The sequence below is a fragment of the Liolophura sinensis genome, chromosome 12 (assembly GCF_032854445.1).
Source record: "Liolophura sinensis isolate JHLJ2023 chromosome 12, CUHK_Ljap_v2, whole genome shotgun sequence".
NCBI lineage: Eukaryota > Metazoa > Mollusca > Polyplacophora > Chitonida > Chitonidae > Liolophura > Liolophura sinensis.
In genome coordinates this window covers 20,407,963-20,435,341 of record NC_088306.1, presented here as the reverse complement: position 1 = coordinate 20,435,341, position 27,379 = coordinate 20,407,963, and the positions used below count along the sequence as shown (strand labels likewise).

The 27,379-nt window shown below is 38.8% G+C and overlaps 1 protein-coding gene across 2 annotated transcripts in view; it reads right to left on the bottom strand.

The window, feature by feature from the left end:
- The window catches only part of LOC135479111 (disks large homolog 1-like), a 137,887-nt gene that overhangs the window by 8,014 nt on the left and 102,494 nt on the right, over nucleotides 1-27,379 (bottom strand). For both annotated transcript variants that reach the window (XM_064758839.1, XM_064758840.1), the window contains exons 13-17: nucleotides 4,225-4,381; nucleotides 3,567-3,669; nucleotides 1,775-1,877; nucleotides 1,159-1,335; nucleotides 159-234 (exon numbers count right to left, since the gene is read on the bottom strand). In XM_064758839.1, coding sequence (XP_064614909.1) covers nucleotides 159-234; nucleotides 1,159-1,335; nucleotides 1,775-1,877; nucleotides 3,567-3,669; nucleotides 4,225-4,381 — 616 coding nt within the window. The remainder of the gene's footprint in view (nucleotides 1-158; nucleotides 235-1,158; nucleotides 1,336-1,774; nucleotides 1,878-3,566; nucleotides 3,670-4,224; nucleotides 4,382-27,379) is intronic.

Sequence of the window (27,379 nt, the reverse complement as noted above, 5' to 3'; positions counted from 1 at the left end):
GACAAGATGACAACAGTGTTAGTCTATTAGAACGGACTAATTTGTGCCAGTAAAATGATCAGATCAATCCAGTTTATAGTAACATCAACAATTCACATTTATTTATTAAAATATTCATCCTGTACATTAAAGACAATGTGATAATAAAGAGGACTTGCCTCACTAACTCTGTCGTTTCCACCGCGACCAGTAAACTTCACATTCTTCAACCGAGCACGTTCCTTTCTCTCCACCCTGGAGATAAAATAGACATGATAAAAGAAACAAACCACAATGTTAACACCATTTACATATTCCTATATTTACTACAGAGATTGTGTTCAATGACATACAAAATAATTCACATTCACCCAAGTTTTCCACAAAACTTGAAAATACAATTATCTCATCAATGTTTACTTGGATGATGTGATTTTTGGGATTATCTCATTTTTAAGCAAGAGATAATTATCTTTTACACACCAAAGATTTCTCACCTGTGTTCCCTGATCATTTACACAGAGTAGATTTTCTCAACTGTGGTCCCTGGGATTATCTGATCATTTACTCATAGAGGATTTCTCAGTTGTGTTCCCTGGGATTACCTGGCCATTTACTCAGAAGATTTTCTCACTTGTGTTAACTAGGATTATCTGATCTTTACTCATAAAAGGCTTCTCAACTGTGTGCCCTGGGATTACCTGGCCATTTACACACTTAAAATTTCTCACCTGTGTTCCCTGTGATTATATGATCATCTACACAGAGAAGATTTTCTCACTTGTGTTTACTGGGATTATCTGATCTTTTGCACACAGAAGATTTTCTCACCTGTGTTCCCTGTGATTATCTGATCTTTTACACACAGAAGATTTTCTAACTTGTGTTTACTTCGATTATCTGATCTTTGTACTCATAGAAGATTTCTCAACTGTGTTCCCTGTGATTATCTGATCATTTACACAGAAGATTTTCTCACCTGTGCTCCCTGTGATAATCTGATCATTTACTCACAGAAGATTTCTCACTTGTGTTCCCTGGGATTATCTGATCATTTACACACAGAAGATTTTCTCACCTGTGTTCCCTGGGATTGTCTGATCTTTTTACACACAGAAGATTTTCTCACCTGTGTTTACTGCAATAATCTGACCTCTTACACACAGAAAGTGTTCTCACCTGTGCTTACTGGGAATGATTCCCATGCCTTCCTCTTCCCCCTCAGGGGTTATTCTCTTAGCCTGCCACCATTCATCGTCACTGGCATTTGTCACATGTAAAATGTCACCATATTTGAATGCTAAGCCTTTTCCGGGTAAGCCACTGTCTTTTGTGTGGTCATAATCAAACAGAGCTCTGAAAACCCATACCAGAAAAACCAATAAATTCCAGGGGGTTGAAATACAAACAGAAGATAGTATTCTTGCAATCACATATGCATGTACTTAGAAAATCAGCAAAAAGTACCTTGGGAAAGTCATCTAGAGTGATACATCCTCTGTAAACCAAATATTTACCTATTCCCTGAGACAGGTATATAAAACACAGCAAAATAAAGTATCATTCATGATGGTGACATTGTAATAACAGAGATACAAGGGAGGCAACTCCATGAACAGTGTTTTCCTCTGGGAAAAAGTTTAATTATTTTTGGACAAAACTTGAGAGGTTCTGCTGTTGTATCTTATCTAGTCTTGTCCCATTACTCTTCCGAGAAAACCAGAAAATCGGGCATCTTAATTTCACAAGGTCAATGTCTATGTTTCAAGTACTACGCAGCCCTAAAGATACCTACCTGACAAAGAGACTGCGTTTTTGTGTTGTCCGTAAGCTGCCTGTACTGGTATTCATCATTTGTTCCCGCAAATCCTGAATCTTCGTCTCAAATCTATTATACTCTGTAACAGTGAAAACTAAAATTTCAAAAACACATCCTGTACAAGAGATCATAGATGTCTACAACACACAGGTTGATTTGTCGTAGCTAAAAACACAACCATTGCCAAACTAGCCACCTGGGACTAGTTTTTTTCTGTAAAGGTGTATTTTTTTTTTTTAAATATATTTGTGAAGCACAAAAGGAAGCCAGTCTGGTACATACATCACCCTGCTTAAAGAATACTGACACACCGCCTAAATTGGTTCTCAATTTGTACATCCATAAATTACCCTAAATGACCTAAAATTTTATCCATGAATTTATTGCTCATAATCCCAGATTCTGGGAGTTATACTGATTTTAGAAAGGTGTTATTACAGGTGTTTGGAAGGTAGGATGATATCCTACTGGGAAAATGTGAAATTTTAGTTCAAGGAGTAATATCTCATGACATTACTATGCCTGCAATAATGCTCTTTTGTGGTCGAATTTTTACGTCATTTAGGGTATGTCTATAAAAACAACTAACGAAAGACAGGAAAGTGCTGTTTTTTTGTTTGTTTTTTTTTTAAGATGAAAAAATAGCAAATAAACAACTCCATAACACATGGATCGGACACTTCATCAGAGTTCAGATACTAAAAAGATTACTCATGATTGAAAAACTGCTGCATCATCCAATGCACAATTACCTGCAATTAATTCCTACTACCATCCAAGTCACATGTCATCATGACTATTAATAAACCATGCGGCAGACCTATATCCTAATTATTCTAATTTTTGGGACAGATATTAGTACTGCTGAAAGTAGAATATTACATTTCTTTACCAGCCTTTTGGAAAAGTAAAGATACTGGCATGTTGTTCATTAGGTGGTCTAACCATGTGAGAAAAAAGAAACTCAATATATCTGCTACAATTACATATATATTGGCTTACATGAGCAGACAAGATGTCCCGAAAAAATTAGAAGAAATAGGGTACATGTAGGGTTTTCCATAACAACGCCAGTTATTCATAGCTGGTTATATAAAAATACTGCTCGCCCACTTCATCATTTACAGAGAATATTCAATGGGGCTTTTCATAACTAGTTTCCTGATCAAGACCACACTTCTAGAAGGGATGACCCAGTTTTGGTGACACACGCAGTATAAATATCCAGCTTCGTGCTGTCAGTGCTGAGGTTGATACCAGCTCTGATTTCTCCTATGTTCTCATGTTGTATACATTTGATACATTTTACTGAAAGTTATCCACTTTTGAGCAACAAATATGGCCAGCATTACAATGGATGGAAAAAGGGCAGAGCCTGGTGGAAACACCCAATCATCTGCAAGGTAGCTGGCAGAGCTTCCCTTGCACAGTGTCAGGGATAAAAGTTTTGCCATCTAGAAACAGCATCAACACACATTTGACCTAAAATTTTGAACATGACATGCTTATTTCTCATATATGGACTTCTATTGATCTTAGAAAAGCCCTTTAAGCTTTCCTTGGGTAGAAAGATGGTATCCTACTGTGAAATTGTAAGCTTCAGCCTCGCACATATTTATGTCACATACAAACACTCAACCAAATATGACACTGTAAAATGAATCTCCAATCCCAAGACAAATCTCAGGTCACATGACATAGCTTATGAATATTCAAAGAATTTCGCATAAAACATGCCATAGTATTCACCTTCCCTGAGTGCACTCACCTTCAGGTTTGTACTGAGCCACAATATCAACAGTGTCGCCCGCCCCTTTCAGCGCTGCAGCGGCCTCCTCATGGGTGGCAGCCCGCAGATCCACACCATTTACCTGAACAGGTGAGAATCATGGAAATAAATATTCATGAACACGAGTGTGAAGCCAACAGTATTTCATAGCAAAGGTTCAGAAACTTAATTTCTCTGGAATACAATGTGAACGCTTAAACCAGAAGTGTCAATTTCTTGGATTAATGTCAATGAAGTCAATGTTACAAAAATCTCCTGAAAGTGTGAAGAACAATCCAGGCCCATTAACATTTTGTAATTATTATTTCAGACAGTTCAGATGTAAAATTTTAAACTTATTCAAGTCTAAATTTTTCTTTGATTGGTGATTTTATGGTGACAGATACAAAAATATCAATGTTCAATAATTTTCCTGACTCTTCACAATAAAATCTAGACACCATGAACATTTTGTCACCATCATGCCTATACATTTTTTTGAGTTTTTACATGAATTGCTACATACAGTTGGGACATGCCAAAACTGTTTTTCTAATGCAACAAGATTTTCATTGATCAAAAGATGGCTGGACAACCAGACAGGGCAAACATAACATCTCAACTGGCCACAGAATTGAAAAAAGGGGCAGCAACTCACAGAAACGAGCTGGTCTCCTCTGCGCAGTTCTCCGCTGAGGTCAGCCGGTCCCCCGGCCAGGATGAAAGACACAAAGATGCCTTCTCCATCTTCCCCGCCTACAATGTTGAAGCCTAGACCCGTAGAGCCTTTCTTCAGTACCACCTTCCGTGGCTCCCTGGAACACATAAAAATAGTGTTAAGTATACATATAAAAATCCGATCTTGTTTGATTTTACTTATTTATTCTATTAAACTGCTTGGGACTGCAGCAAACTACAACCTTTCACTTCATAAATGTGTACAGGTAGTTGAGAAAACGCCTTAACTTCAAGCTGTAATGGTCAAATAAGCGAAACCTGGATTTGAACCCAAAACCTCACTGGTTAGGAGGGTCATTCAGCTTCAAAGAAAAAAGGCTGTTAAATATGACATCCACATCCAACATTTAACCTCCATGATACAAGTCCAGAGCCTATGTACAAAAATCAAGTTTAGGACCGAAAAAACAAACAAACAAACAAACAAACAAACAAACAAAACATGTGTTGCATCAGGTAGTGTGTACCCAGGTTAACCAGTCATATCAGAGTAGGACAGAAAAGAAACAGTTATATATTGCAACACTTTATGAGCAATATTTGGCATGATTGAATCAGGATCAAAGCCTTCCAGAGCTTGTTAAAAAAAAACCTACACACATCCTGACCAAGGTCAGATTTGAACTCGCAGCCCACATAGCGAAAGCCAAGAACATATGAATGTACCAATAAATGAGATGGGCCAACATACTATAAACATTAGGCAGTGCTCAACCAATATATGATTGGCACTGAGTTATGTTCACAAACATAGCAGACTGGCATACCAGTCCATGTATTATGATAATACATGGACTCTCCTCTAGGGGACAGTCAATGGCAAATAGCATACACTGTGGTTTTAGGGCCTACTTTGTATACGTGTACATGGATAAAGTCATGCGGTTAACAGGTTAACAGTGTTTGTTAACTACATGAATATACATGAATATGGTGCAAGAGATACCCAACACCACATGATAGCATTTTTTGTAATTTTGAGTAAGATTCTATTAACATTTCTAACTACACTAAATGACCATAAATTTCGTCCATGACTAACCTGCCCATTTCTTCTGATTCTAACGTTCTATTGATTTTAGAAAGGTGTTTTGAGGTTTACGTGGAACATGGGATGATGTCAACTGGAAAATTGTAAGTTTCAGCCCCAAAAATAATATTATCATGGGTAATTCTGTCAAGAGAAAGGAAGGTATCATACTGTAAAAGAGGAAACTATTGCATTTCCCCAGAATCGTAGAACTTCATGTACAACAGCATTAATTTCTTGTAATTTTGAGCACACCCCTTCTTGTCAGAGATGTACAAACACCACACTGTATCATGTGGCAAATCTTACATTTCTGTTAGAATCTTTACTAAGATTGTTGTTGCATGAAATGCAAATAAATCACAAGTTAGCATTAAACTGGAAGTTTGAGGACACCACTCTTCCTAAATCTATCCCTATAATCCTGTCAGAGATGTACAAACACCACACTGTATGACTTTGCATAAAAAGGCAAATGTTACATTTCCCTTAGAATCTTTACAAAGACAACTGAAACTTGTACATCACAAGGTAGCATTAATGTCCTGTAACTTTGAGCAAGCCCCTTCTTACATTTACCCCTACAGTCCTGTCATAGATGTACCAGCACCATACTGTGTCTTCACATAAAATAGGAAAACCTTACATTTCCGTTAGAATCTTACCAGGAGAGTTGTTGCAAGAAACATAAGTACATCATAAGTTAACACTGACTTGTTGTAATTTTGAGAACACCCCTTCTTATTCCTACAATCCCCTATCATCCCATAATATAGACAAATCTTACATTTCAGCATCAGAACAAGCGTGACATATCTGTGAGTACTATCTCCGCTCCCCGCTAAGTCTTACTTCTCCAGTCTCAGCTGTTCTTTCTACAGCCTTGGTAGAACATGGCAGACTTAACCATACTGTTTACCCTAGTTTCATTTTGTCAGCCTGCCCACTATAGCTCAGCTATCCAGTCTTTCCAGTTGGCTGTGTGTAGAGAGGAATTTCATCAGTGACTCATCCAGCAGTTCTCTCTCTCACAATTAGCATATGTGTAACTGTATCTTATACAACTAGCTTCTTGCACAGTCCTCCGACCATCTATAATGGTTTCCTGCTGATAAACATCAACTTTTCAACACCAGGGCGGAAACAATGGTATTTAAAGCCAAAACCTTGTCTTCATTCTCGGAATTACCAAAATTTTGTCTGATGACATAGCTTTCTCTTCTTTTTCGAAAACACTTAAAAACTTCAATGTTTGAAATCTCAGGCATCAACTTAATAAAGGAATAGCTAGCAATAGGTATATGCCTTGCTGGAATACTGAAGGAACTAAGTCTGAGAGATTATTTCAGAGAGGTTCACAAGGGTATTTTTCGCATACCGAACATTTTTAGTTTAAATCTGCAATGCAAGCCAGCTTAAAGGATACATGAAATGTTTTGGTTTTATTTCATAATGTGCAGATAATCATGTGTAATAACACATAACAATACAAACAAATTTTTCAACTTTCACTTTCGGGGGTAAATATGGCTTCAAAGTACACTTTTCTTAAGGCCCCAGCAGACAGTCCAGTAACGATGATCCCTGCTTAAAAAAAACCTCTGTGGGGGACAGTCCGAACAAGTCTGGCTGCAAGGGGGCGGGGGTGTGGGGAACAGACCGAATGGGGCGGGTGTAAAGGCGTGGAGGGGCCGCTAAGCTATCCTGAAGAAGCCATACAGTGTCTGTGCATGTCACCTTGCCCACACTGCAGCAACACAGTTCACCGGGCTTCGGGGAACTTCAATGAGATCCAAGCAAGCTCACTGACGATGTAATTTCTACAAAAATCTGACTGTCGATGGAAAATATGCATAATGCAGAGAGATAATTAACAGGTATAAAAATACCCCCAAAAGGAATTTTTGTAACCAAAAGTCTGGGGCATAATTTTCTTAATTAGGCATAGAAACATAGTCATTGTTTGATAGTTAATTTTTATGTAACCTTTAACTCATCACACAAATGCATGCTGACGAACTGCAAAAAACAATGATCCGGATATGCATCAAATTGCTCAAACTGAAAACAGCTATCTAGCCTGAGATTGAACTGCCAAACCCTAAATGGTGTCTGAGAAGTTTGTATTTATAAATAACCTATCAGCGTGTGATTGCTAATTTGGTAATCATCACAACTTCATCTCTACAACAATGGCAGCTCTGTGACCAAGGCTGATAAAGTAAGCATTGGTGAGCCAGGGGAAAGGAGGGGGGCAAGAGGCGTATCAGTTTATCTGACATATCAGGTACAATAGCAGCCCTATTTTGCACTCTGCATCTACAACACTGTGTCTCACTTGTTCTGGTAACAGCAATATTACCTGGTTTGTTATTTTAGTAACATCGTTAACCTGTCCAGGTATATATTAAACAGGTTTGACACACCTGGACGGAATGTGACAAAAAACCACAAGTATTGACCACAAAACACCTAACTGTCACACATGCTGACCACAAAGCCTGCTAACTACATCAGTATTCTCCTTACCGTCACCTCAAATACCTCTGCCACTTTCATTTTGGGGGGGGGCGGTGTCGTTACAATAATTATGTGTCATATTTATACTTGTCATAACTATTTGCTTGTGTCCATTCATTACACCGCCCAGAATGTTGACAGGTAATTTTCTTCAATAATTCATGAAGTCCTAATTTACTGCTTCATGAACACTAGCCAATGGTCACTCACACCAGGTTCTTAGGTCCATGCCATTTTACCCCAAGCATCAGAACTCGCTATTCTGTGTTTTGTCAGAAATTGCTACAATATGTTTGTATATGAATATGATTTTTGATTGCCACTGGCTGATCAGACAGGTTAATTAAGGTGTTGACATTCACTCGTCAAAGCTGCAGTCCATGTATATGAGATTTAAACTCTACACAGTAATACAGCTGTACAGATTGACATCATTATTCCTTGTGACTGAATTCCATGGCAAGTCATTGTGACGTCACGCCACTATACCAGCACTGTCTGCAGTCGACGCAGGTGGCATGATTTTTCTCAGCTCAGCTTTACGTATGTACGTGAAACTGGCTTTCCTTTTGATAAATATTGTAAGGACAAAGTCATTATCCTTGTGTTGAAAGGGTACATGGGGGTTAAAGCACTGAGTATGAAATTTTAACCTTTTGCCTGTGCCTCAGGGTAAAAATTTCACTCCCAGGGTTTCAATCCCCACATACCCTTCTCAACACATGAAAAACTTATATTCTCACAATGGAAAGCTGAAATAATGATAATGAAAATGGTCTTGCCCCCCACACATTTTCACAACATTCTTACAGAAAACAAGGAATCAAGTGTCTTTGGCCTAACTGAGAGAACACAAAACCACAGAAAATTTAGTTGAAACAAAAAGAAATGCGTGAATACATGTACTTCATCTATGCCAACTGACACTATTCAACAAGAGTTGAATCATCTTGAGTTGAACCATCTTTACATGTAAGGCATGTAAATGTAAATACACTATGGGCACTATTTATTAAAGAAAAAAAAAACACATAATAACAATAATATAAGCATCAGTAGAAAGGTCTCCCTAAAAAATTTTTTTTCCCCATAGCATAAAGAGCAGCCAAAGGTTTAAATTGAATGACGGGTTTTATTGATGATACCGCAAGTGGCAAGGTACTCTGATGTCACATTACTTTTACTTTCTGTATACTCAAGTTAAAGCCAATGTTTTGGAGAACACTATTCGACTAATCTTTTAGTCATATGTAATAAGAGCTATTTCAAGATTAAAAGCTGTGTTTAGAGCTTGTGACGGATACATGCTTCATAAAAGCCAACTATGAAACTCAAACAGTTTAATCAATTTAACTTGCTGAAAAAAAGAAAAAAAAATCCTCAAGAGAAGAAAACATACACAAATAAAGACACTCATTTTCAGGCAAAGTTTTGTGCAGTATTTCTCTTTAAACTGATGCTTACATTTAACAAGAGCAACTCAAAGAAAGATATTCTGTGGTTTTACAGTGAAGCTCAGTGGTAATAAGCGCTACTCCACAACATTACACAGGTGAGACCACAGTTGACAACCCTAGCCTGGAAGACGGCCATGGCTAGAGATCACGTGATCTCCTCAGTAACAGACAGCGTGGGTGAAGAAAATCATCCTCACATTGTTCTAGCATAGGAAGATGCCCATTTCTGAATCATCATCAGTGATGGTGTACTCTTTGGATGTACGTAATTTTAAGCTTCCCAGATAGTCAGAATCTCTCTGCTTTTGTGATGTTTTACTGTACAACCAGGCCTTACTGGTCGCTGGTGGAGAGACCAAAACTGGCCTATGCTTCAACAAGGGGCGGCCATTTTGATTTCGCCATGATAGGAAGGATCACATAGGAAGATCAGGTGATCTCCAACTTCCGGGCTGTATTACAGAATAGATCAGGGGTCTGGTTGCACTACTTGTGTATCACTGGTGTCTGTTTACACCACTTGTGTATTACAGAGGTCTGGTGACACTACTTGAGTATTACACGGGGTCTGGTCAAATCAAACTCTCAGTACCAGTTTTAATATGATAAGCAATGATCAATAAAAATGAAGGAAATCGTTCAATGTGCAAAACTTTAACACAAATCAAGTTCTTCCTTGCACAATGTAAAACTACACACCGATACAAAATTTTATCAAAATCAGACATTATTTGGAACAGACTTATAAGGACAGCAGTCACTGAGGAGAATTGCTAAATGTGCAAAGCCTATAGAGACCTACTCCAATCCGGTTCACATTGTGACACAAACAGGGCTGTATAAATTAACACACAGTTTCTTTTGCCTGTATTATTACATTAAAGGCTGAATAAACTTAGGGTAACCCCTGTTTTCTTCCCTTAGAAATGCTTTTCAATCTTTACACCTAGTCCTGACGGATGACTTAAACCCACTAGAGCCTCAACTAGTTTTCTTATGCATTGCCTATCAGTACAAGTATGCATTATAAGTTCTTAATAGAATAAACAATGGAAGATTGATGTCATGGCAAAGTGCAGTCTGGCCTATGGGCCCAATAAATAGCACTTACAGTCCGTCTTATTAAATGATATTTTTATCTCCAACATTCATTACTTGATCACGCCAGCACTAGCAGATCCATTAGTGATACTATTTCTACAGAAGATATCGATAACGAAATCTTACAGTTTTTCTCTCACTCTCCCCCCATTTTTTTGTTCATTATTTCTTTTTCTAGGTTTAATCCACTCAGTTACAATTGATTAGTTGATACATAGAAGCTCCAACAAACGGTGAAAAGTTCAGATTTTTGGCCTACTGGGCACTGCGCACTGATCGTGCCAACAAGCCGTGTTGTGTTAAGATGAAAACAGAAATCGATACGTTGGAAAGCAAATATTTTTTTTCTTCGTGTTGCTCGAGGTTTTTTTTTTTTTCACCCTGGTAATGATCGTTAAGAATGAGTGAGGGCATCAGCAGAAACACCATAGGCATTGCCAGTTATGCTGGTTTAACCCCCCCCCCCCCCAAAAAAAAAAAACAAAACAATTCCACTAATTTTCTTATTCTGGTAACAGTTAGTGTTGTAGATTTAATGGTTCACAGGATTACAGTGAGAGTGATACATAGTCATGAAAACAATAAAATCACACAGTAGCTTATTGATACCGTAATATTCTAAATGGTTAGCCTACAAAATAGTCATTAAAACACTTAAATTTAACCTCTTGGAAAACCATACATGTATAATAACTTAACTAGTATGCTGTGCTGGTATGATTTGCTTTAGCAGATTTCTTATAGCAACTTAAATAAATTTTCATTTTCATTTATGAATTTACTAGCACACATAGATCAGTTTATCACTCTTCCCATTTGAACTCATCCCCCCACCCCCCCACACTCCTGCAGTCGTTTAAGAGCTATTGCTATGTTCATTCATGGAAACAACTGACTGCAGGCTACTAATTTCTGGACTGACCACTGAGGAATAGGGAAGACTGTAGTTTAAAACCATTTTTACCCTCAAAGAGCAAGGCTGGGAAGACGACTGTTGATTTTACCTGTGTATGTTATCGTTAGAATGTGTCCTAAACTGCACATTAAGAAATAAATATCATACAATTCATGAACTCTTTAACAGTGATTATCTCAGTGTTTCTGTTCAAAACAGATGTTGTGTTGAGTGGATATCAAGGTAATTGATGTCTTCACTTGTAACTAGGAAATAATTAGCAAATTATAGTGCTACTGAATTCCATCCCTTCAGTGGTCATAAAACACCAACATCAGATAGAACTGACATTTTGATTACATGCAATCTGGAATATCATCTGGATCTGAGAAATGAAAACCCCCAGTCTGATCATAATTATTGATTACAAAGCACTGTGTAGTGATTATTTCAAAGCTGTCGTTAGATAGCTGTTATTTTATCTTCTTAATAGGGGAGTTTCGACTTATTAGGAAATATTTTGTCCCCAAAGGTAAAAACAGGTGAAAAATGTTTGTTGAAACCTTTGTTGAAACTGATTTACTGATCACCTCTCTCACCTTTTTCTAGAGGCACAAACGACATCTCTTTCCATTAGAAACTTCTCATGATCAAACGTTCAGCTTGTCAATTTTCTCTATCATCAGTCCGCTCTCAATTATTTTTTGACACTTTGTCAGATGCCCGTGTTATAGTGAGGGTGATCAAAACCAGTTGCTTGACATTTTTGACAGGTCACATGATACATCTGGACTTTTTCTACCTTCAACGATAAAGACTTCGAACCAGAAACTCCCCTACTCTGCTTCTGGTGACAATGTTCTTTAATATAAAAGGCAACAATCATCAAATGCCATCTGAATCTATACATGTGTAGGCATTAAGTAGTCATGCTGTTCAAGCACTTAAGTCATCAATTTTAAATGAAGATCATTTTTTGAAAACTAACATCACCATTATACATAAACTTTTACGTTAACATTTCCACACAGCAGCTATCTGCATACAGGCACTGATACATTTTGAACATTATAGCTATTAGGTTTAAATAAAAAAATTTTATTATAAGTTTTTCTAACCTAAACTCTTACAGTAACACTCTCCATCAGCAGACATTTGAATGTAGGCATTGCGCTAAGATGGATTTTAAACATCACAGCCATGAAGTTTAAATAAAATTGATTATTTATTATTATTATCATTGTTGTTGTAACAAAGCCTAACCTGAAACCTCAAAGTGTCATTTTCCCCAATACTCCACTTGTGCTTATTTGTATCTGCGGAGTCAAAGTCTATAGACTGAAAGGAAAAGTTGCAGACAAAATCTAAGACCAAAATGAGGAATAAAGATGGCGGGAATGCCTGTCCCTACACTGGTGTCAACTATGCAATAGCAACTGTACTGTAGTCTACTAGAGAATGTATCAACATTCAGTATTGGTCCCCTACTAATGGCGCTGACTTAGGCCAGATGTCTGAGTTGATAAGTGCTTAGTTAAGTAAATACCAATAAGAGAGGCATCCTATGGGGTACCATAAGGGTTTTTTTTTTTTCTTTTTCTCCTTTTTCTTTCTTTTGTAACAGATGTTTGGTCCTCTGTAAAAAGAAATTATTTATCATAATTCAAAACTGTCAGCATGTGTCAGAATGAGACATATCTTAGACACTTCTGACAGCCATTAAATACCACTGAATTCAACCTTATTTTAACTACTATATATGTAGTTCCACATAACTGTAAACCCAGAATTCAAACGATGCCAAGCCCACAGTATTCGCCAATGATTGCATGACAGGTATTTCATGCTATTACACCATAAACTTTCCCAAAAGACGTGTTAATAATTAATAAACTTATTTACTAAAAGTAACCCCATCAATAACCAACGGTTCTTCACAAGGCTTTCAGACAAATAACAAAATATAGGAGACGTGCTGCTGCCCCTAATACTGGCTCAACCTGCAGGTGAAACGAACGTAAGTTAATAACTTGCTTGGTTATGGTAGTTATAATCAACTTCGTTTCTGTTGGTACTTGTAATCAGCCTGTGATTCTGTAGAGAAACTGGGTCCTTGGTTTAACAGTGGTTTGTATTTTTACAAAATTGGCATGGGCCAGGTTTGAACTCGTGCCAGGTGGTCACATGTAGTGACGGCTGAACTACATACACTCACAATAAAAACGACTTTTATAGCCAACCAATTATGTAACAAAAACCAGTCACTAATGTATGAAAGTGTGAAATAATGCGGGTTTGGATGATGAGGGGGAAACAAGGAAAGCCTTTGATGTTTAAATGTCAAACAAAGTATTGATATCTCCTGGCTGTAAACACCAGTACACACGCATACACACACACACAAAAAATACTTAAAGCTAGGCTTAATTATACACCAGCCTTGAGGTTATTTTTGATTTTGTGTGAACTAAGGTTTACCACCTGATTACAGTGTGAAGACGTACCTTGTAACTGCCTTCATTGGGATCGTCATGGTAACAGGATTACCAGGTAGTGAACAGATCACCCTTGTTAACAAGCACCGAAATTTAACGCCTCGAGAAACGCTGGCAAAAATCTCTGAGAAATCGGATCTAGCACACACAGAACCCGTAACCCGGAACAAAATTCAATTATTTCCTCACACATATTCCAGTCACAGTGTTGCGGAGCCAATTTTGGATTCGTGCCACGCTCACAATGAGAATGCTGGAATACTTTCTGTCACACAATCAGCACCTTAGCTACTCACTGTAGTAATTAAAGGAGGTGATGATGATAATAATAAACTTGAACTTCATATCCCTGAATTCATTTTATCGAAGACAGCCAGACGTGTGTGCAAAAACACACTATCTCGTTGTTGTTGTCGTTGAAACTTCAGTGTGTCCAAGCCTGTACTCCAGCCTTAGCAGAAGGAATCCCCAAATTTCGTTGTGTTGTACATTGACCCCGAGATGGTTCCAGAGTTTCCAAGAGCTGGAGGATAAATCCCAGAGGGGTTGCTTAATGCATTGATTATTACATTAAACAGAGACTACCAGCCATTTGACAAACACCTCAGAGAGATTTGTTGACAACAGCAGGGAATCTACGGGAAAGCAATGTCTTCACCAAGGACATTCCCAGAATGCCTGGAATCCGGTGCCATTGTCCATTTTTTTTTGTTGATCGAGCAAGAGAGAAAGGTAATCAATTTTGGAATCGGCTGCTACAAATCCAATGCCTTTGCTCCTAGTTCAAAATCAAGCCTTGAAATCATGTTTCGGAACAGCTCCAATAAAATTCCCATGATTTGATCTTGCCGAAACCTCCCAAGACCGAAGAGACACATGTATGTATGTCTAAAACGGCCTGCAGCAGATGTTATAAGGATACCCAGTTCACAATGGCCACAGTTACTGTTGTATTCCAGGTTGACAACACAGCACCCAGACTGACAAATAGCTGGCTCCTCAACTTGCGGTACAACGGCCGCAGAAATTCCATTAGTGAAGATCCATCATGACACACATAGGCCTGTCACTGCCTGACTACAACGGCGGCAGGGAGAGAAATTCTCTCTTCAACGCTAACACGTCTTCATTGAAATCTAAGCTGTCCACACATCCAGCAGCACACCAGGCCTCAGTACAGGCTACAAACACACCATGTACACGTATACAACACACAGCAGCTAGGTTACATGAACACCAGCCTTGATGCAGGCGTGTGGAGGAAGTGACTCGTCTCTGTTGTATGGTCAGCGTGTAGGCGGGCTGCATGTATCAGTCATTCTGACCTCACATGACACACAGACGATGCCTCCCTTTAAGTCTCAGATCCTTCTTGCCCTGGTAATTTAAGAGGTGAGGGGAAACCCCATCCACTATATTCATCTACACTCCACAGCATACATGTAGGATTATTATCCTTTCCCAGCCTTATACAACCTAGAGCATAGTTCTCTGACCGGTCACCCACTAGGTATATCCTACTATAAACCTACCTATGTATACCTTACCCTGGGTAAAATCCCCAATATGTATAACGATCTTTTCTAAATAAATCCTCACTCACTTTTTTACAATCTATTTATCTATATAAAACAGCCTTGCAAGTACGTATGTATCCGAGCTCAATAATTTGTTTACCAACACAATCTTTCCTCAGGATTCTCTACCATTAAACTATTTCAATTCAGTTTTCCCCTCAATGGGCCCTACACCAGTTTTCCCTTCAATGGGCCCTAAACCAGTTTTCCCTTTAATGTACCCTAAACCAGTTTTCCCTTCAATGGGCCCTAAACCAGTCTTCCCTTTAATGTACCCTAAACCAGTCTTCCCTTTAATACACTCCAGACTGCAGTCTCTGTTATGAATACCTGTGCAGACAGTATATCCTAAATGTGTAATAATCCAGTCTCCCCTCAAACTTCCCCTTAACCAGTCTATACCAATTGTCTTCTTTTTATTCTACCCTCAAGTCTAACCTAAATGTATCCTAACCCAATCACCTTGTTTGTACTAAAACCAGTCTATCATCAATAACCTTAATCCAGTCTTCCCTGTGGGTATTTCCCCCAATCAAATTTCCTTAATTACACATGTATGAGCCATTTCACCAGTAATTTCAGTATCTTTTCAGGTCTGCCCTTTAAGTTCTTCTCGCAGTAGCTAGTCTCGATTCTCAACCCTAGCTCTCTCTTCCCACACTGTCTTTCCCCTCTCCAACTGAACCATAGCTTTGTGGTCCCCAGTACTATCTCCAGTTCCTTAATGTCAACCCAAATTAGAAACGCGGAGCAGAAATTGAGGCCAAATATCAGAGTATTGGGGAGGAAATTACTGGAATGAGTGGTCTACCAGATTAGAGAGACAGTCAGTGTGTTGGGGGAGGACAAATGGGAGGACTAATATGGATGGTGAGCTTCTGGGTAGTGCACTATCCACCTCTGTATCTATAGCAAATGTCACCTTAAATTAGAAATATAAGGTTGAGCAAGATGCATTGGAATCCATGCAAAAGCAAACCACCCAAAAACTCATGTGTGTTAATATATCCTGGTATCAACATGTGATTTGAGGTCAGAATGTCTTCCTCTCTCTCTCTGAACTGTTTAAGCTCAGTTACGAAATCAAAACCATGAAGTCTATAAACCGGATCTGATGAAAACAATCTGATGGAATTCCTGGAATTTCAGTGTACCAGAAGACAATTATCACACTGGAATAGCCTTTCATGTATATCCGGTACGAGTTGAATTAAAACAGGGGCAGTACAAGCTGTACAAATCATCTAGATATCTAACCAATGATCGTGTAGACAAATTCAAAGTCTCCCCTCTGCTGTTTATCCCAAGGACAGAAAACACTTGGCTTAATTGTAGTCAGTCATCATAAATATATCCGATGCATTTAGTGATCAGCCGTGCTCTTCATACCACGCTTACAAAACATGTAGCAGGTTTTCAACGCTTAATCTGTAAATTGTAGTCAACCAATTTATGTCTGCGAGAAAACACAACCGATGCCAAATGACGAGCTTTTTATGCATAAAGCCCCGCAGTCTTCCCTTACTCAAGCCAAAGATGTGAAGTAGAACTGGGTAATTACATCCATCGTAATATCACAAAAATATCTCAGTAATCCAGACCACAGAACTAACTTGATGGTGACAATCCAGCCTCTGTCCTAAGCAAACGTCACGTCCAACACCAAAGCACCACTTACATGACAGATGGTTATATCCCAGTCAGGACAGGCTACATGTATGTAGAACTGATAACACAAAATTGTATGGCACACAGAAGGTGCCGTGTGTGTTCTGGGTTTAAATGAGAACCGGTCCTTTTGCTGATAAACAACCAAGGCCTAAACAGTACAGGAATCCCTCTGTGTGCTCACTCAGTAGACTAATAGGATCTCGCTGCAGCCACCACAGCATAGATATGCCGCCTCTGAGGCCAGGCTCGTTGAGGCACCTCTTCTGACACCCGCAGGCCAGTCACATGAAATCCTGATGGCTCTTCAAAGATAGCCCACCGAATCTAGAAGAATCCACTAAAAATAACCAAGCCTGCTGGCCTGCTGGGAAACTGATAAAGCTGGACCATGTCTCATCATCTGGTGGAAGGAAGCAGGAGGAGGAAGATGATGATGATGATGAGAGGGCAGATCAGGTTTACGCAGGACTGAGGTCACTCAAGCGGTCTCTCCTCTCCCTACACTGGTCAGACTCCTCTAGCAATCTTCCTCTAGCGCCAGCTAGTCACAGTAAACAAGGCTTCTGCTACTCCACTTCTACCAAGACTCTGGACTGGCCTGACAGTCAGCTACGGGTTCGGACATCATATAGGCCTTTAGGTAAGACTCCAGACTAGCCTAAGCGCCAACCATTCCTGTCCTTATCAGGAATTAAGAGCACTGGCTCTTTTTAAAAGAGGCCTATCTCTAGCCAAAAGCAAATCGTCAAGTATGTCCCTAAACGAAGACAAAACGGCTTTAGTGGATTATTGGCAGACTGGCTCGCAGTTATCTGAACATTTCGGCTGATTTTTATTGACGGGGAAGATGTTTCTCGGAATTCCTCAGCTCTCCTACTGACACAGTGTCACTATCGTTGCCCCCTGGCCGAGAAAACGAAAGAGCTATCCCCCTCTGGGTGAACCACAAAATCAAGTTTGTATTCACAGCCTCCTAAATCAAAACTCCACATGGGGAGACAAATTTAAATATGCAAATGACGGTCTGATCCCATGCCAAACTTCATTTCCACAGGGTAATCTCGTCTTTGCTGTCCATCAGCTGGTCGACAAGCCTGTTCTAGCCGGTGGCGTTGGAGAAGGTTGGCAAGGAATACAACCTATGCCTCAATCGTGTTCGTATTGATTTACAGGCTTGAACACTCTGCCACTGGAGCGAACGAGCAATGCGACCATCCACCAAGGCTTGATAACCTCTGTGTGGAGCTGACAGTCCAGGATCCATGGCCCCTGGGAGACTGACGTGAGGGCAACAACCCACTTTGACAACCCATGAAAACCAATAAGATTTTGTCATAGAAAATGTTTTCACCAATAAACATGGCACCACCATTATACAGAAGCCCTATGGTATTTTAGCACTGCCCCTTTCCAGCACAGAGAAATTTTCATGACATTTTTCTGGTGTCCATCTCTCAAAGACTTTTTACAGTGATGGAATGTACTGTAATATTCCATTCCATTTTAATGAGTATTTTTGATCATTTGCGACATTCTAATTTTCATAATCAATGATCAATAATCACCATAATCAATGAGTCCAACACACTTCACATACCATCATACATTTTCCTAATTCAGGGAGTTTCAAACCATTATAAAACCCTTTTCTTTATTTCATTATATTATTAACCCTTGCTGAATACTTTTTTTCATATCTCCAAGCATTTCAATTATCTTATGTACGTCAAATCCCCTCCCCCCCCTCCAATTTATGACTTCCTTGCTGCAAATGAAGAAACTAAAGACAACATTATCTTTCCAGTAAAGGTATTACAGAATCACCCAATACAGCAATACATATGGCAACTCTAAAAAAAAAAAAATGTCCCCATCCATATTACCCTCAGGTCAAGGAGATCTGTACACCCACAGTCATCTTAATAACCACATGATTATTACCACTCTCCGCAGGCGGCCATGACATTGATCCTGGCCCTGTACAAGAACCTGTAGACAGGAGCTAACCGCTTTAGAGAATTTGTGGGGGACGTGGTTGATGAAAAAGGGGGATTGTATAGTTAATCTTTACTGCACCACATTATCCTTCAACGTCCTCTGCAGAATGAAGATTTGTCACTGACAACATCAACCTGTAAGTAAGATGATCTTTTAATTCTACTTTTTTTTTTTTCACTTCTCCACCAACCCACCAGACATTAAACACATAATTTAATCCTCCATTCTCCAGCTGAATATAACCATTTCAAACTTTCGCCGCAGACCTTAAAAGGACACTATGATTTCATATAAGATTTTATGCCCTAAAGGCACACTGGTGCCACATGTATTGCGTGAATATTTACATAATACAGAAAAAAAAAGTTCTCTTTAATTAAGAGTTTACGTCTGTGGGGTTTCACTTGCAAAACAACAAATTTGGCTGACACAGTTGACAATTCAAATTACCACATACATTTCTGAACTCGTACTTTTCTGAACTCCTATTTTCATGACACCCTGTTGTCTTGTTTTTCTTTTCCTTTGTCATCCTCAAGGTCAAACGCATCGGGTACACAAATTGAGGAACCCATACAGCAGTATTAGCTTTCTCTCAAAACCGGGACGTACTCGGTCATCTGCCAAATCCGCGTCGCTGACACCTACTATCCAAGAATATTCTCCATAGCAACGGGATTGTTTTTCTGGAAAAGGTGACCACCACGAGCCATAGACATGATCGTTCAAGGTCGAGTCAATCTATTCTCCTGTCATTAGTCAGATGAATGTAGTTGCTTTCAGCGTGGCACTGATAACAAAAGTGTGAACAGTTGCCATCACACTTGAGATGTTGTAAAGGATGGAACATCACACCTAGAGTGGAATCTATCTAAGCTACATTATTGTTAACACCTGCGAAATGCCTGGATTCTACCCTCAAAAGATCACCTACATGTACATACAGTACTGCTAACGAGATGTCAGAAGCTAGACAAGGATTAAAACTGCTTTAAGCATTTTATTGTATATCTTTCACAATACGTACATATTAATATGTATGCAATTTTGATTTTAGCTGGTCACGGTAGGCATTTGTTTCATGATTTCTGAATGTTCTGCTTTCTAGTTTTATTAGTCTGATGTCAATCAAAAACCATGATATTTTCAATATCTACATTATCCTTACATCAACTCATGAACTGGATGAAAGCACTTTGGGGTTTCTGTTCATGCCACCGAGCGGCACATCACCATCTTATACTTTCTATAGCTGTCTTTTTTTGTTCATGTATACATCTGCTGCAAAAATGACTTAATTTGTTGTGCTGCGTATCTGGCGTAATTTGAGAAATATTTTCCTCATGTGACAGATCAAATGTGGAGAGGTCCAGACAAAAACATCATCTTTCTCAACACACCTGTCAAACCTTCCGACAATAAGGCCACAGCCAAATGTGGTGAGATGCAACAAATCTATCGTTTATGGTACATATAAAATGAAATCAGTTACAGCTACAGATATTTTTTTTCTCACTGCTCATTTTCAAAAGAAATATTATGTCAAAAGAAAATGTTACCTCATTTTTTCAGAGCTCACAAGAAACAGCGCATGTGCAAACCACACATCAAAATAGTAAGGTGCCCACAGTTGTCATGGCAACAAAATATCATGAAAAGCTAAAATGCAGGTTGCAGGGTATTAAAGGGAAACCAAATGGTCACAGGTCAATTTGACAACTTTTCTTGTTCACTTTCCTCTGTTAGGTCATCAGGAGATACAAAAAACATGGGAGCCTCTTAATAATTAATACAAGAAAGAACAAATGACTACAGGAAATCGATTTTTGGTGAAAACAATTTGCCAGGAAATTCTTTTCGGAAACACGAAAGACTCACCCTGGGAAATTTTGTCTGTTATCTTAAGTGTTTCCTCCAAGAGATCAACATGTTTTCTATTGTACTGCTAATATAATATGAGTTTTTGCTACGGGTTTTTGCTACCTCATCACAATGTATAGCATCTTAACACACGCACACCATTCTGCATCTGGACACCAACAATGTGTACCATAATGCGCCTTATCGCCATGTATAGCATTTTTCACATACACCATTTGGTACTAATGTGTAACTATAAACAATATTCCTCATCTGGATGCCAACAATGTGTACCATAATACACCTCTTCATCATGTATAGCATCTTATCACACACCATTTGGTACCAATGTGTATCTATAAACACCATTCTGCACCTGGACATCAACAATGTGTACCATAATACACCTCTTCACCATGTATAGCATCTTATCACACACCATTTGGTACCAATGTGTATCTATAAACACCATTCTGCACCTGGACATCAACAATGTGTACCATAATACACCTCTTCACCATGTATAGCATCTTATCACACACCATTTGGTACCAATGTGTATCTATAAACAATATTCCTCATCTGGACGCCAACAATGTGTACCATAATAAACCTCATCACCAGGTATAGTATCTTAACACACACCATTCGGTACCAATGTGTATCTATGAACACCATTCAGCATCTGGACGCCAACAATGTGTACCATAATATACTTCATCACCATGCATAGCATCGTAACACCATTTGGTACCAAAGTGTACCTATCTATGTGCTAACACTTTTCAGTGTACCATAATACATGTCAACATCCTATGTGTATCTATAAACACCATTCAGCAACACCATTGGTTAAAGATATTACTGAGTGAGTGAGTGAGTGAGTGCTTGGGGTTTAACATCGTACTCAACAATTTTTCAGTCATATGACGACGCAGTACCACACTTTAAACCATTGTACACATAAACACCAAATATCATTCCGACACAAAATACCTTTATTACTCTTCTCTGAATAGGAGAAGAAAATCACAGGTGTCCCTGAAAGAGACATTCTCTGTTATCACTTGTGTGAACGTATTAAATCAAAAAAGGTGCGTAATGGAAACAAATGAATACCTAATACCTGTATATGAAGGGTAGATATTCACACAGATCACATCAATATATGTACCTGCAGGTGGAAGTGTCAGAGCTACTTGTAAATGTAATGACATCTGATGGTTTTCATTTTTATCTTATTCTCTTCTTAAAATCTAACACCAAAATACATATACTGTACATGTAAAGCAGCCAAGATAATGAATGACTGATTAAGATTTAATGCTACACTGACAGTTTTTAAGCCACACTATAGGAAGAACACAGGAGTTATTATGAAGGTCAGCCACACATCAGTAATTTTGTAACACATATACCAAAAAAAAAAAAATATATATATATATATTTATAAAACTATTGGTATGCCACACCATAATGTAGAAGCCCATCTTGCGGTTTCCTTCTTGTCTACGTGTAAGTAGAGCCACAAGAAAACACCTCCCGAAAAGAAAATTAAAACATTTACAAATATGCCTGGAGCCAGGAAGAACAGTCTTCGATTCATGTGTTGTTTTTTCTTTTTTTTTTTAACTCCACATGACTTTCTTTTCTTTCTGCGCTCTGCTAAACAAAATGAATGCTACCAAGATGATGAACATTCTGTTCACACTGCTCCGATGAGTTTGATAACATAGCTGTATATATCCTGGTAGCTTCATGATGATTTAAAATACATGCTTCATTTCAATAATCACGCCATATTTCACTTACAACGGCATTATAGTGGGAGGAAACCAGGCAGAGCAAAGGGAAAAGCCAAGAACGTCTGCAGGTAGATGATAGACCTTTCCACGTATAGCTGGAGAGGCAGCCAGCATAAGCTGGACTTGAACTCAAAGCGGCCACATTGGTAAGGGGCTCCTGGGTCATTACTTATAAGCTTCACAAAAACTGTGTAGATTATTTCTCTACAGTGATTAGTACTCTCAGAATGTTTTACAATATTGGTTGCAGAGGTGGTTGAAAAGTTTAGGTCAACTCTCTAAATTTCTTTGAACATATTCCTTCTGGCAAACTAAGTGATAAAATGGTTCTTGCTTAAAAGTTATACAAATTGCATAGGTGTTAATTATGTGTATTATGCAGATTTACTCCTCAACTTCCTTGTGAATAATCATCTGAAACTGTGTAAAATGGAACAAACAAACAACTCAGGACTTCTGATAAAGCAAATGGACAGACTGACAGGAACAAATGGACACACCGACACTTGGACAGCCTGACAGACAAACAGACAGACAGACAGACAGACAGACTTACAAATCTACAAACTGGGAGATGAGGTTACCAATGATAAAGACTTACACAATTCATCCCACCTCAATTAACAGCATTTTGACACTTCCATCCCACGTTAAAAGGTATTCAATTTCCTAAATTCTGACAAAAACCTCTGGGGTCAGTTTATAAATTTAGAGTTCACATGCCTTATGATATGCATGACAGCAGGTCTTATTATTCTGAAATGTTGGACTGGGAAATGGTACCGTATGTGAGCAGCCAAGTATGGAAAGGTTGAGGTTTTTACAATGCAAAATTGATCCATAAACCACACAAAAACAAACCGAAAATATTTATTGATTATGCTATACATAAATGTCAACCTTATACATGTGTAGTAACATCAGTTTTTCAGGCTGTTGCAATGTGTTACATATGCACATACATTTTGTTTTCAAGATGGATATAAATACATGTTTTGACTCAAAAATTTATTTTTTGATACGCAAATAAATGACGTATAACATTACTTATGGTGCTGAAACTTACATTTTCTCAGTAAGATATTATCCTACCTTTCAACCAAACCTCAAAACACCTTTCGAAGATCAACAGAACTCTCAGAATCAGGGAAATCCAATAACTTAATTGATGGATGACACTTTATGTCCTTTACAGTTTATGTGTAGACCTGATAGTCTCCAATGTGACAGGGCAGGTGGCTGATTTACTAACTTGTTATATCATGTCTATTCATGCAGAATTTTACTTATTGTTTATTTGATTGGTTTTTTTTGCTGTACTCAAGAATATTTTCATTAGGGTGGGGGGAGCCACCATAACCATCTCAAGACCATCCGCAGGTTGATGGCAGACCTTCCTACATATGGCTGGAGATTAAGCCAGCATGAAGGCACAATTTTCGCCTACCAACGAAAACCATGAATTATTTTGAAAGAGAAGAATACAGAAGGCTTAAAGTTAATTGATTTACCATATGTTAACCTGGATAGTGTGTTCAGTTTTTTTCATCCACCGTTCTGAAAAGTCAGCATATGAAAATTTGGAGATGGGCAGGTATATACAATACTGAAAATTATCCACATAATATGACAGGACTTTAATTTACTGAACCCCCTAAAACATTAACTGAACTAAATATTTCAGAAAATGAAACTGATTATGATAATATTGTTGTTTTTATATGTACTCACCAATGCTAATATATACTTAGTAGCTGTTCTGTTCTAGATATCAATTTAGTGCACTTTTAACAGGAATTTGTTATCAACAAAATTCCTTGCCTCGTTACATCATGAATACCAAATAGCATTCCCTTGCCCTCCGTTGTTATAACTCAATGTTCCAAACAATTTATGCAGATGAAAAGCAAGTGTGTTAATGATGACAAAACTGTGTATGGCAGCAATGTTTGATAAAACCACTTAAATCCAGATTTTAGTTTTTAAAAATGCTTTTTTTTTTTAAAGAGACTAGGCAATGGTTCCTGTACGGTTTAGTTCCACAAATGTGAATGAATGTAACTATTAAAGCTGATGTAGCAACTGGCAGTCTTAGTCTGCCTTTTGCAGTCAATCTGTCCAGCAGTAGACACAGATGTTTCCAGAGTACCCCATGCAAAAACATATCAACCTGGCACCTCCCACAGAGAGGAATAGGAACAGCTGGTTCTTATAGCAATCTGGCAAGGAATGGCTCACAGTAGGAAGGCATGACTTCCAAAAAGGAGGGGTATCAGGTAGTGCGGCAGCTGTCAAGTTTTGGTGAGGGGTCAATACAAGAGAGGAAAAGCCTGTGCCATGCAAATGGCTCATCAAGTTCTCAATCTTGTGCATAATAATGAAATTCAGGATGGAATGCCATTCCAAAGAGCTTTGGTCCTAATCCTACCTATCAAGGTACCAGATTGACCTGACAACTAGGAGGGTCCCGCTGTGGACAAACCCAGTGATAGACAGCCAGTGACCAGGACTGATTACGCCACATTAAAAATCCGCTCGCTGCTAATAAGGACCCAGTTCCACCACGCACACATCACAGGGTCACATGCTTGAAACTATCCTGGCAGCCTTACTGCCGGCTGTCATGGTCATTATGAAAGTAACACGTTCATAAAACACTCAAAAGTTCTCACTGTATCGGACCCTACAGTGCCACTAACACTATAACAGGTAAAGTGTCCAGATCAAATGATAATAATATTACTCATATTGATATTACAGATCCATTTCATAACTATTACACCTATGACATCCATGGTGTAAAACATGTGAACAAATGTAGCACAAGCAATGAACAAATGTAGCACAAGCAATGAACAAATGTAGCACAAGCAATGAACAAATGAAGCATAAGCAATGAACATATCTCAGACCTGAAAATTGGACAAGTGCCAAGTGAAATTTAATAAATTTATTTTACCGTTTCTAAATACTGTGCATGTATTTCACCTAAAAGTTCAGCATTTTTCAACACATTTTGCTTTGATCTGATTGATTCATCACCCTTCTAGAGCTGCCTGGGAAGTTTTTTTTTTTAAGTTTGATTAATTTCCTATCAGAAAAGCTCAAGTGTTGGTATCAAACGCATAATTTTAACACCTATACATATCAAACTTAAGGTGAACACGGGTAGTTCGAACTTCCTGTTTAATATGTGAATTAATAAACATAAAACTTACTACACATGTATTATGTTAAGTCTTACATTACAACTAACTCCCCCTCTCTAAAACTTTCCCACTTCCTGATACACTGACTACATAAAGTTTACCTTTCAACTGAGATATACAAGGAATTCTCACCTATGAAAATGGCGATCATAAAAATAGGGGTCTTTCTTGTATCCCTGTCTCCTCATTCTGATTGATTATACACTCTCCAAAAACTGAGCGCACATTCAGGCAAAGCTTGGACCATTCCTGTCAGCATGTCACACAGGTATGGCCGTTAGATGCTCAGGTAAGAAGGGCTATTCCAGGTGAACACCAACACGGAAGCACTCTCTATATCACGACACACATTGGGTCAGATACTAGGATTCTCGTTTCAGGTAAACCAGTAATCTGACAATTTTCACCTGTACAGGTATATGTTCTATTCTCACTGATAGGATAAAACACTTTCCCACTTGTGTGAAGGCAGACGAAACAATAACAATGAAGGTCTGGATTTTGTTAGAAGAAATGACCTACATTTCAGGACTTTCATTGCACTCAGGTAAGGTGTGGTTAGTAAGATTCCTGGTCAAAATGGCAATAGTAACAGGTAGAGCCAGGTAAGACAGGTCAATCAACAATTGATCCAGAGGCTGTTGAGAAGCACTCCTGAGCTTTATAGTGTGTTAGACTGAGACCTGGTCCGACTGACCTACATTATCACACCTCTGGGAACATTACGTACACAGGTACGGCCATGAATTACCTTGGCAGCATAAAATACAGGTAAAACAGTTCCAAGTCACACACGCGCACAAGGGCAATGAAGTAACCGCTAGTGAGATTACAAGTCAAAGCTATGCCAAACGAGCCATTAAAACACAGGTGAAATAGTCCGAGGTAATCAAGCTCCAATTATCCCCTCACAGGTAAATTCCATGGAAGGACAAATTAGCTGGGACAGGCACAACAGTCAACGGTGGACTCAAGTATTTGCCTTACACAGTGGAGTAGTAAACTCAGGTAGAAACTGACAAGTAACTCGGAGCGAGTTCCCTATTGCCGGTGAATGCACGCCGTATCATTGACCCATCAGATATGGGTCACGGCCGACAATGCGTTGATTTCATACAAACATTCCAGCCCGGATTATCCTTCCCAGTCAGCCAGGTATGTGTTTTTATATCTGGATAAATCCACTGAGTGGGTCCCTAATCGCTGAGTAGACAACCTCTATTTAGCCTTTTGTAGCCACGGTCTGTGACTGGAGGTAGACAGGTACAGGCTGAGGGGGTGTACTAGAGAGTAGACTTGGCTTGTTATAAAGCCTGGCTACATAGCCTGGGCACACAGCAGGTTCCGGCAACACAAACACTCAGCTTGGGCTCAGAAGTGTGTCAAAGATCCCCTCACCGTCTGCCGGGCACACCTCACCTGTACCTGCCCAGGTAACACTCTTTAACCTGCACTTT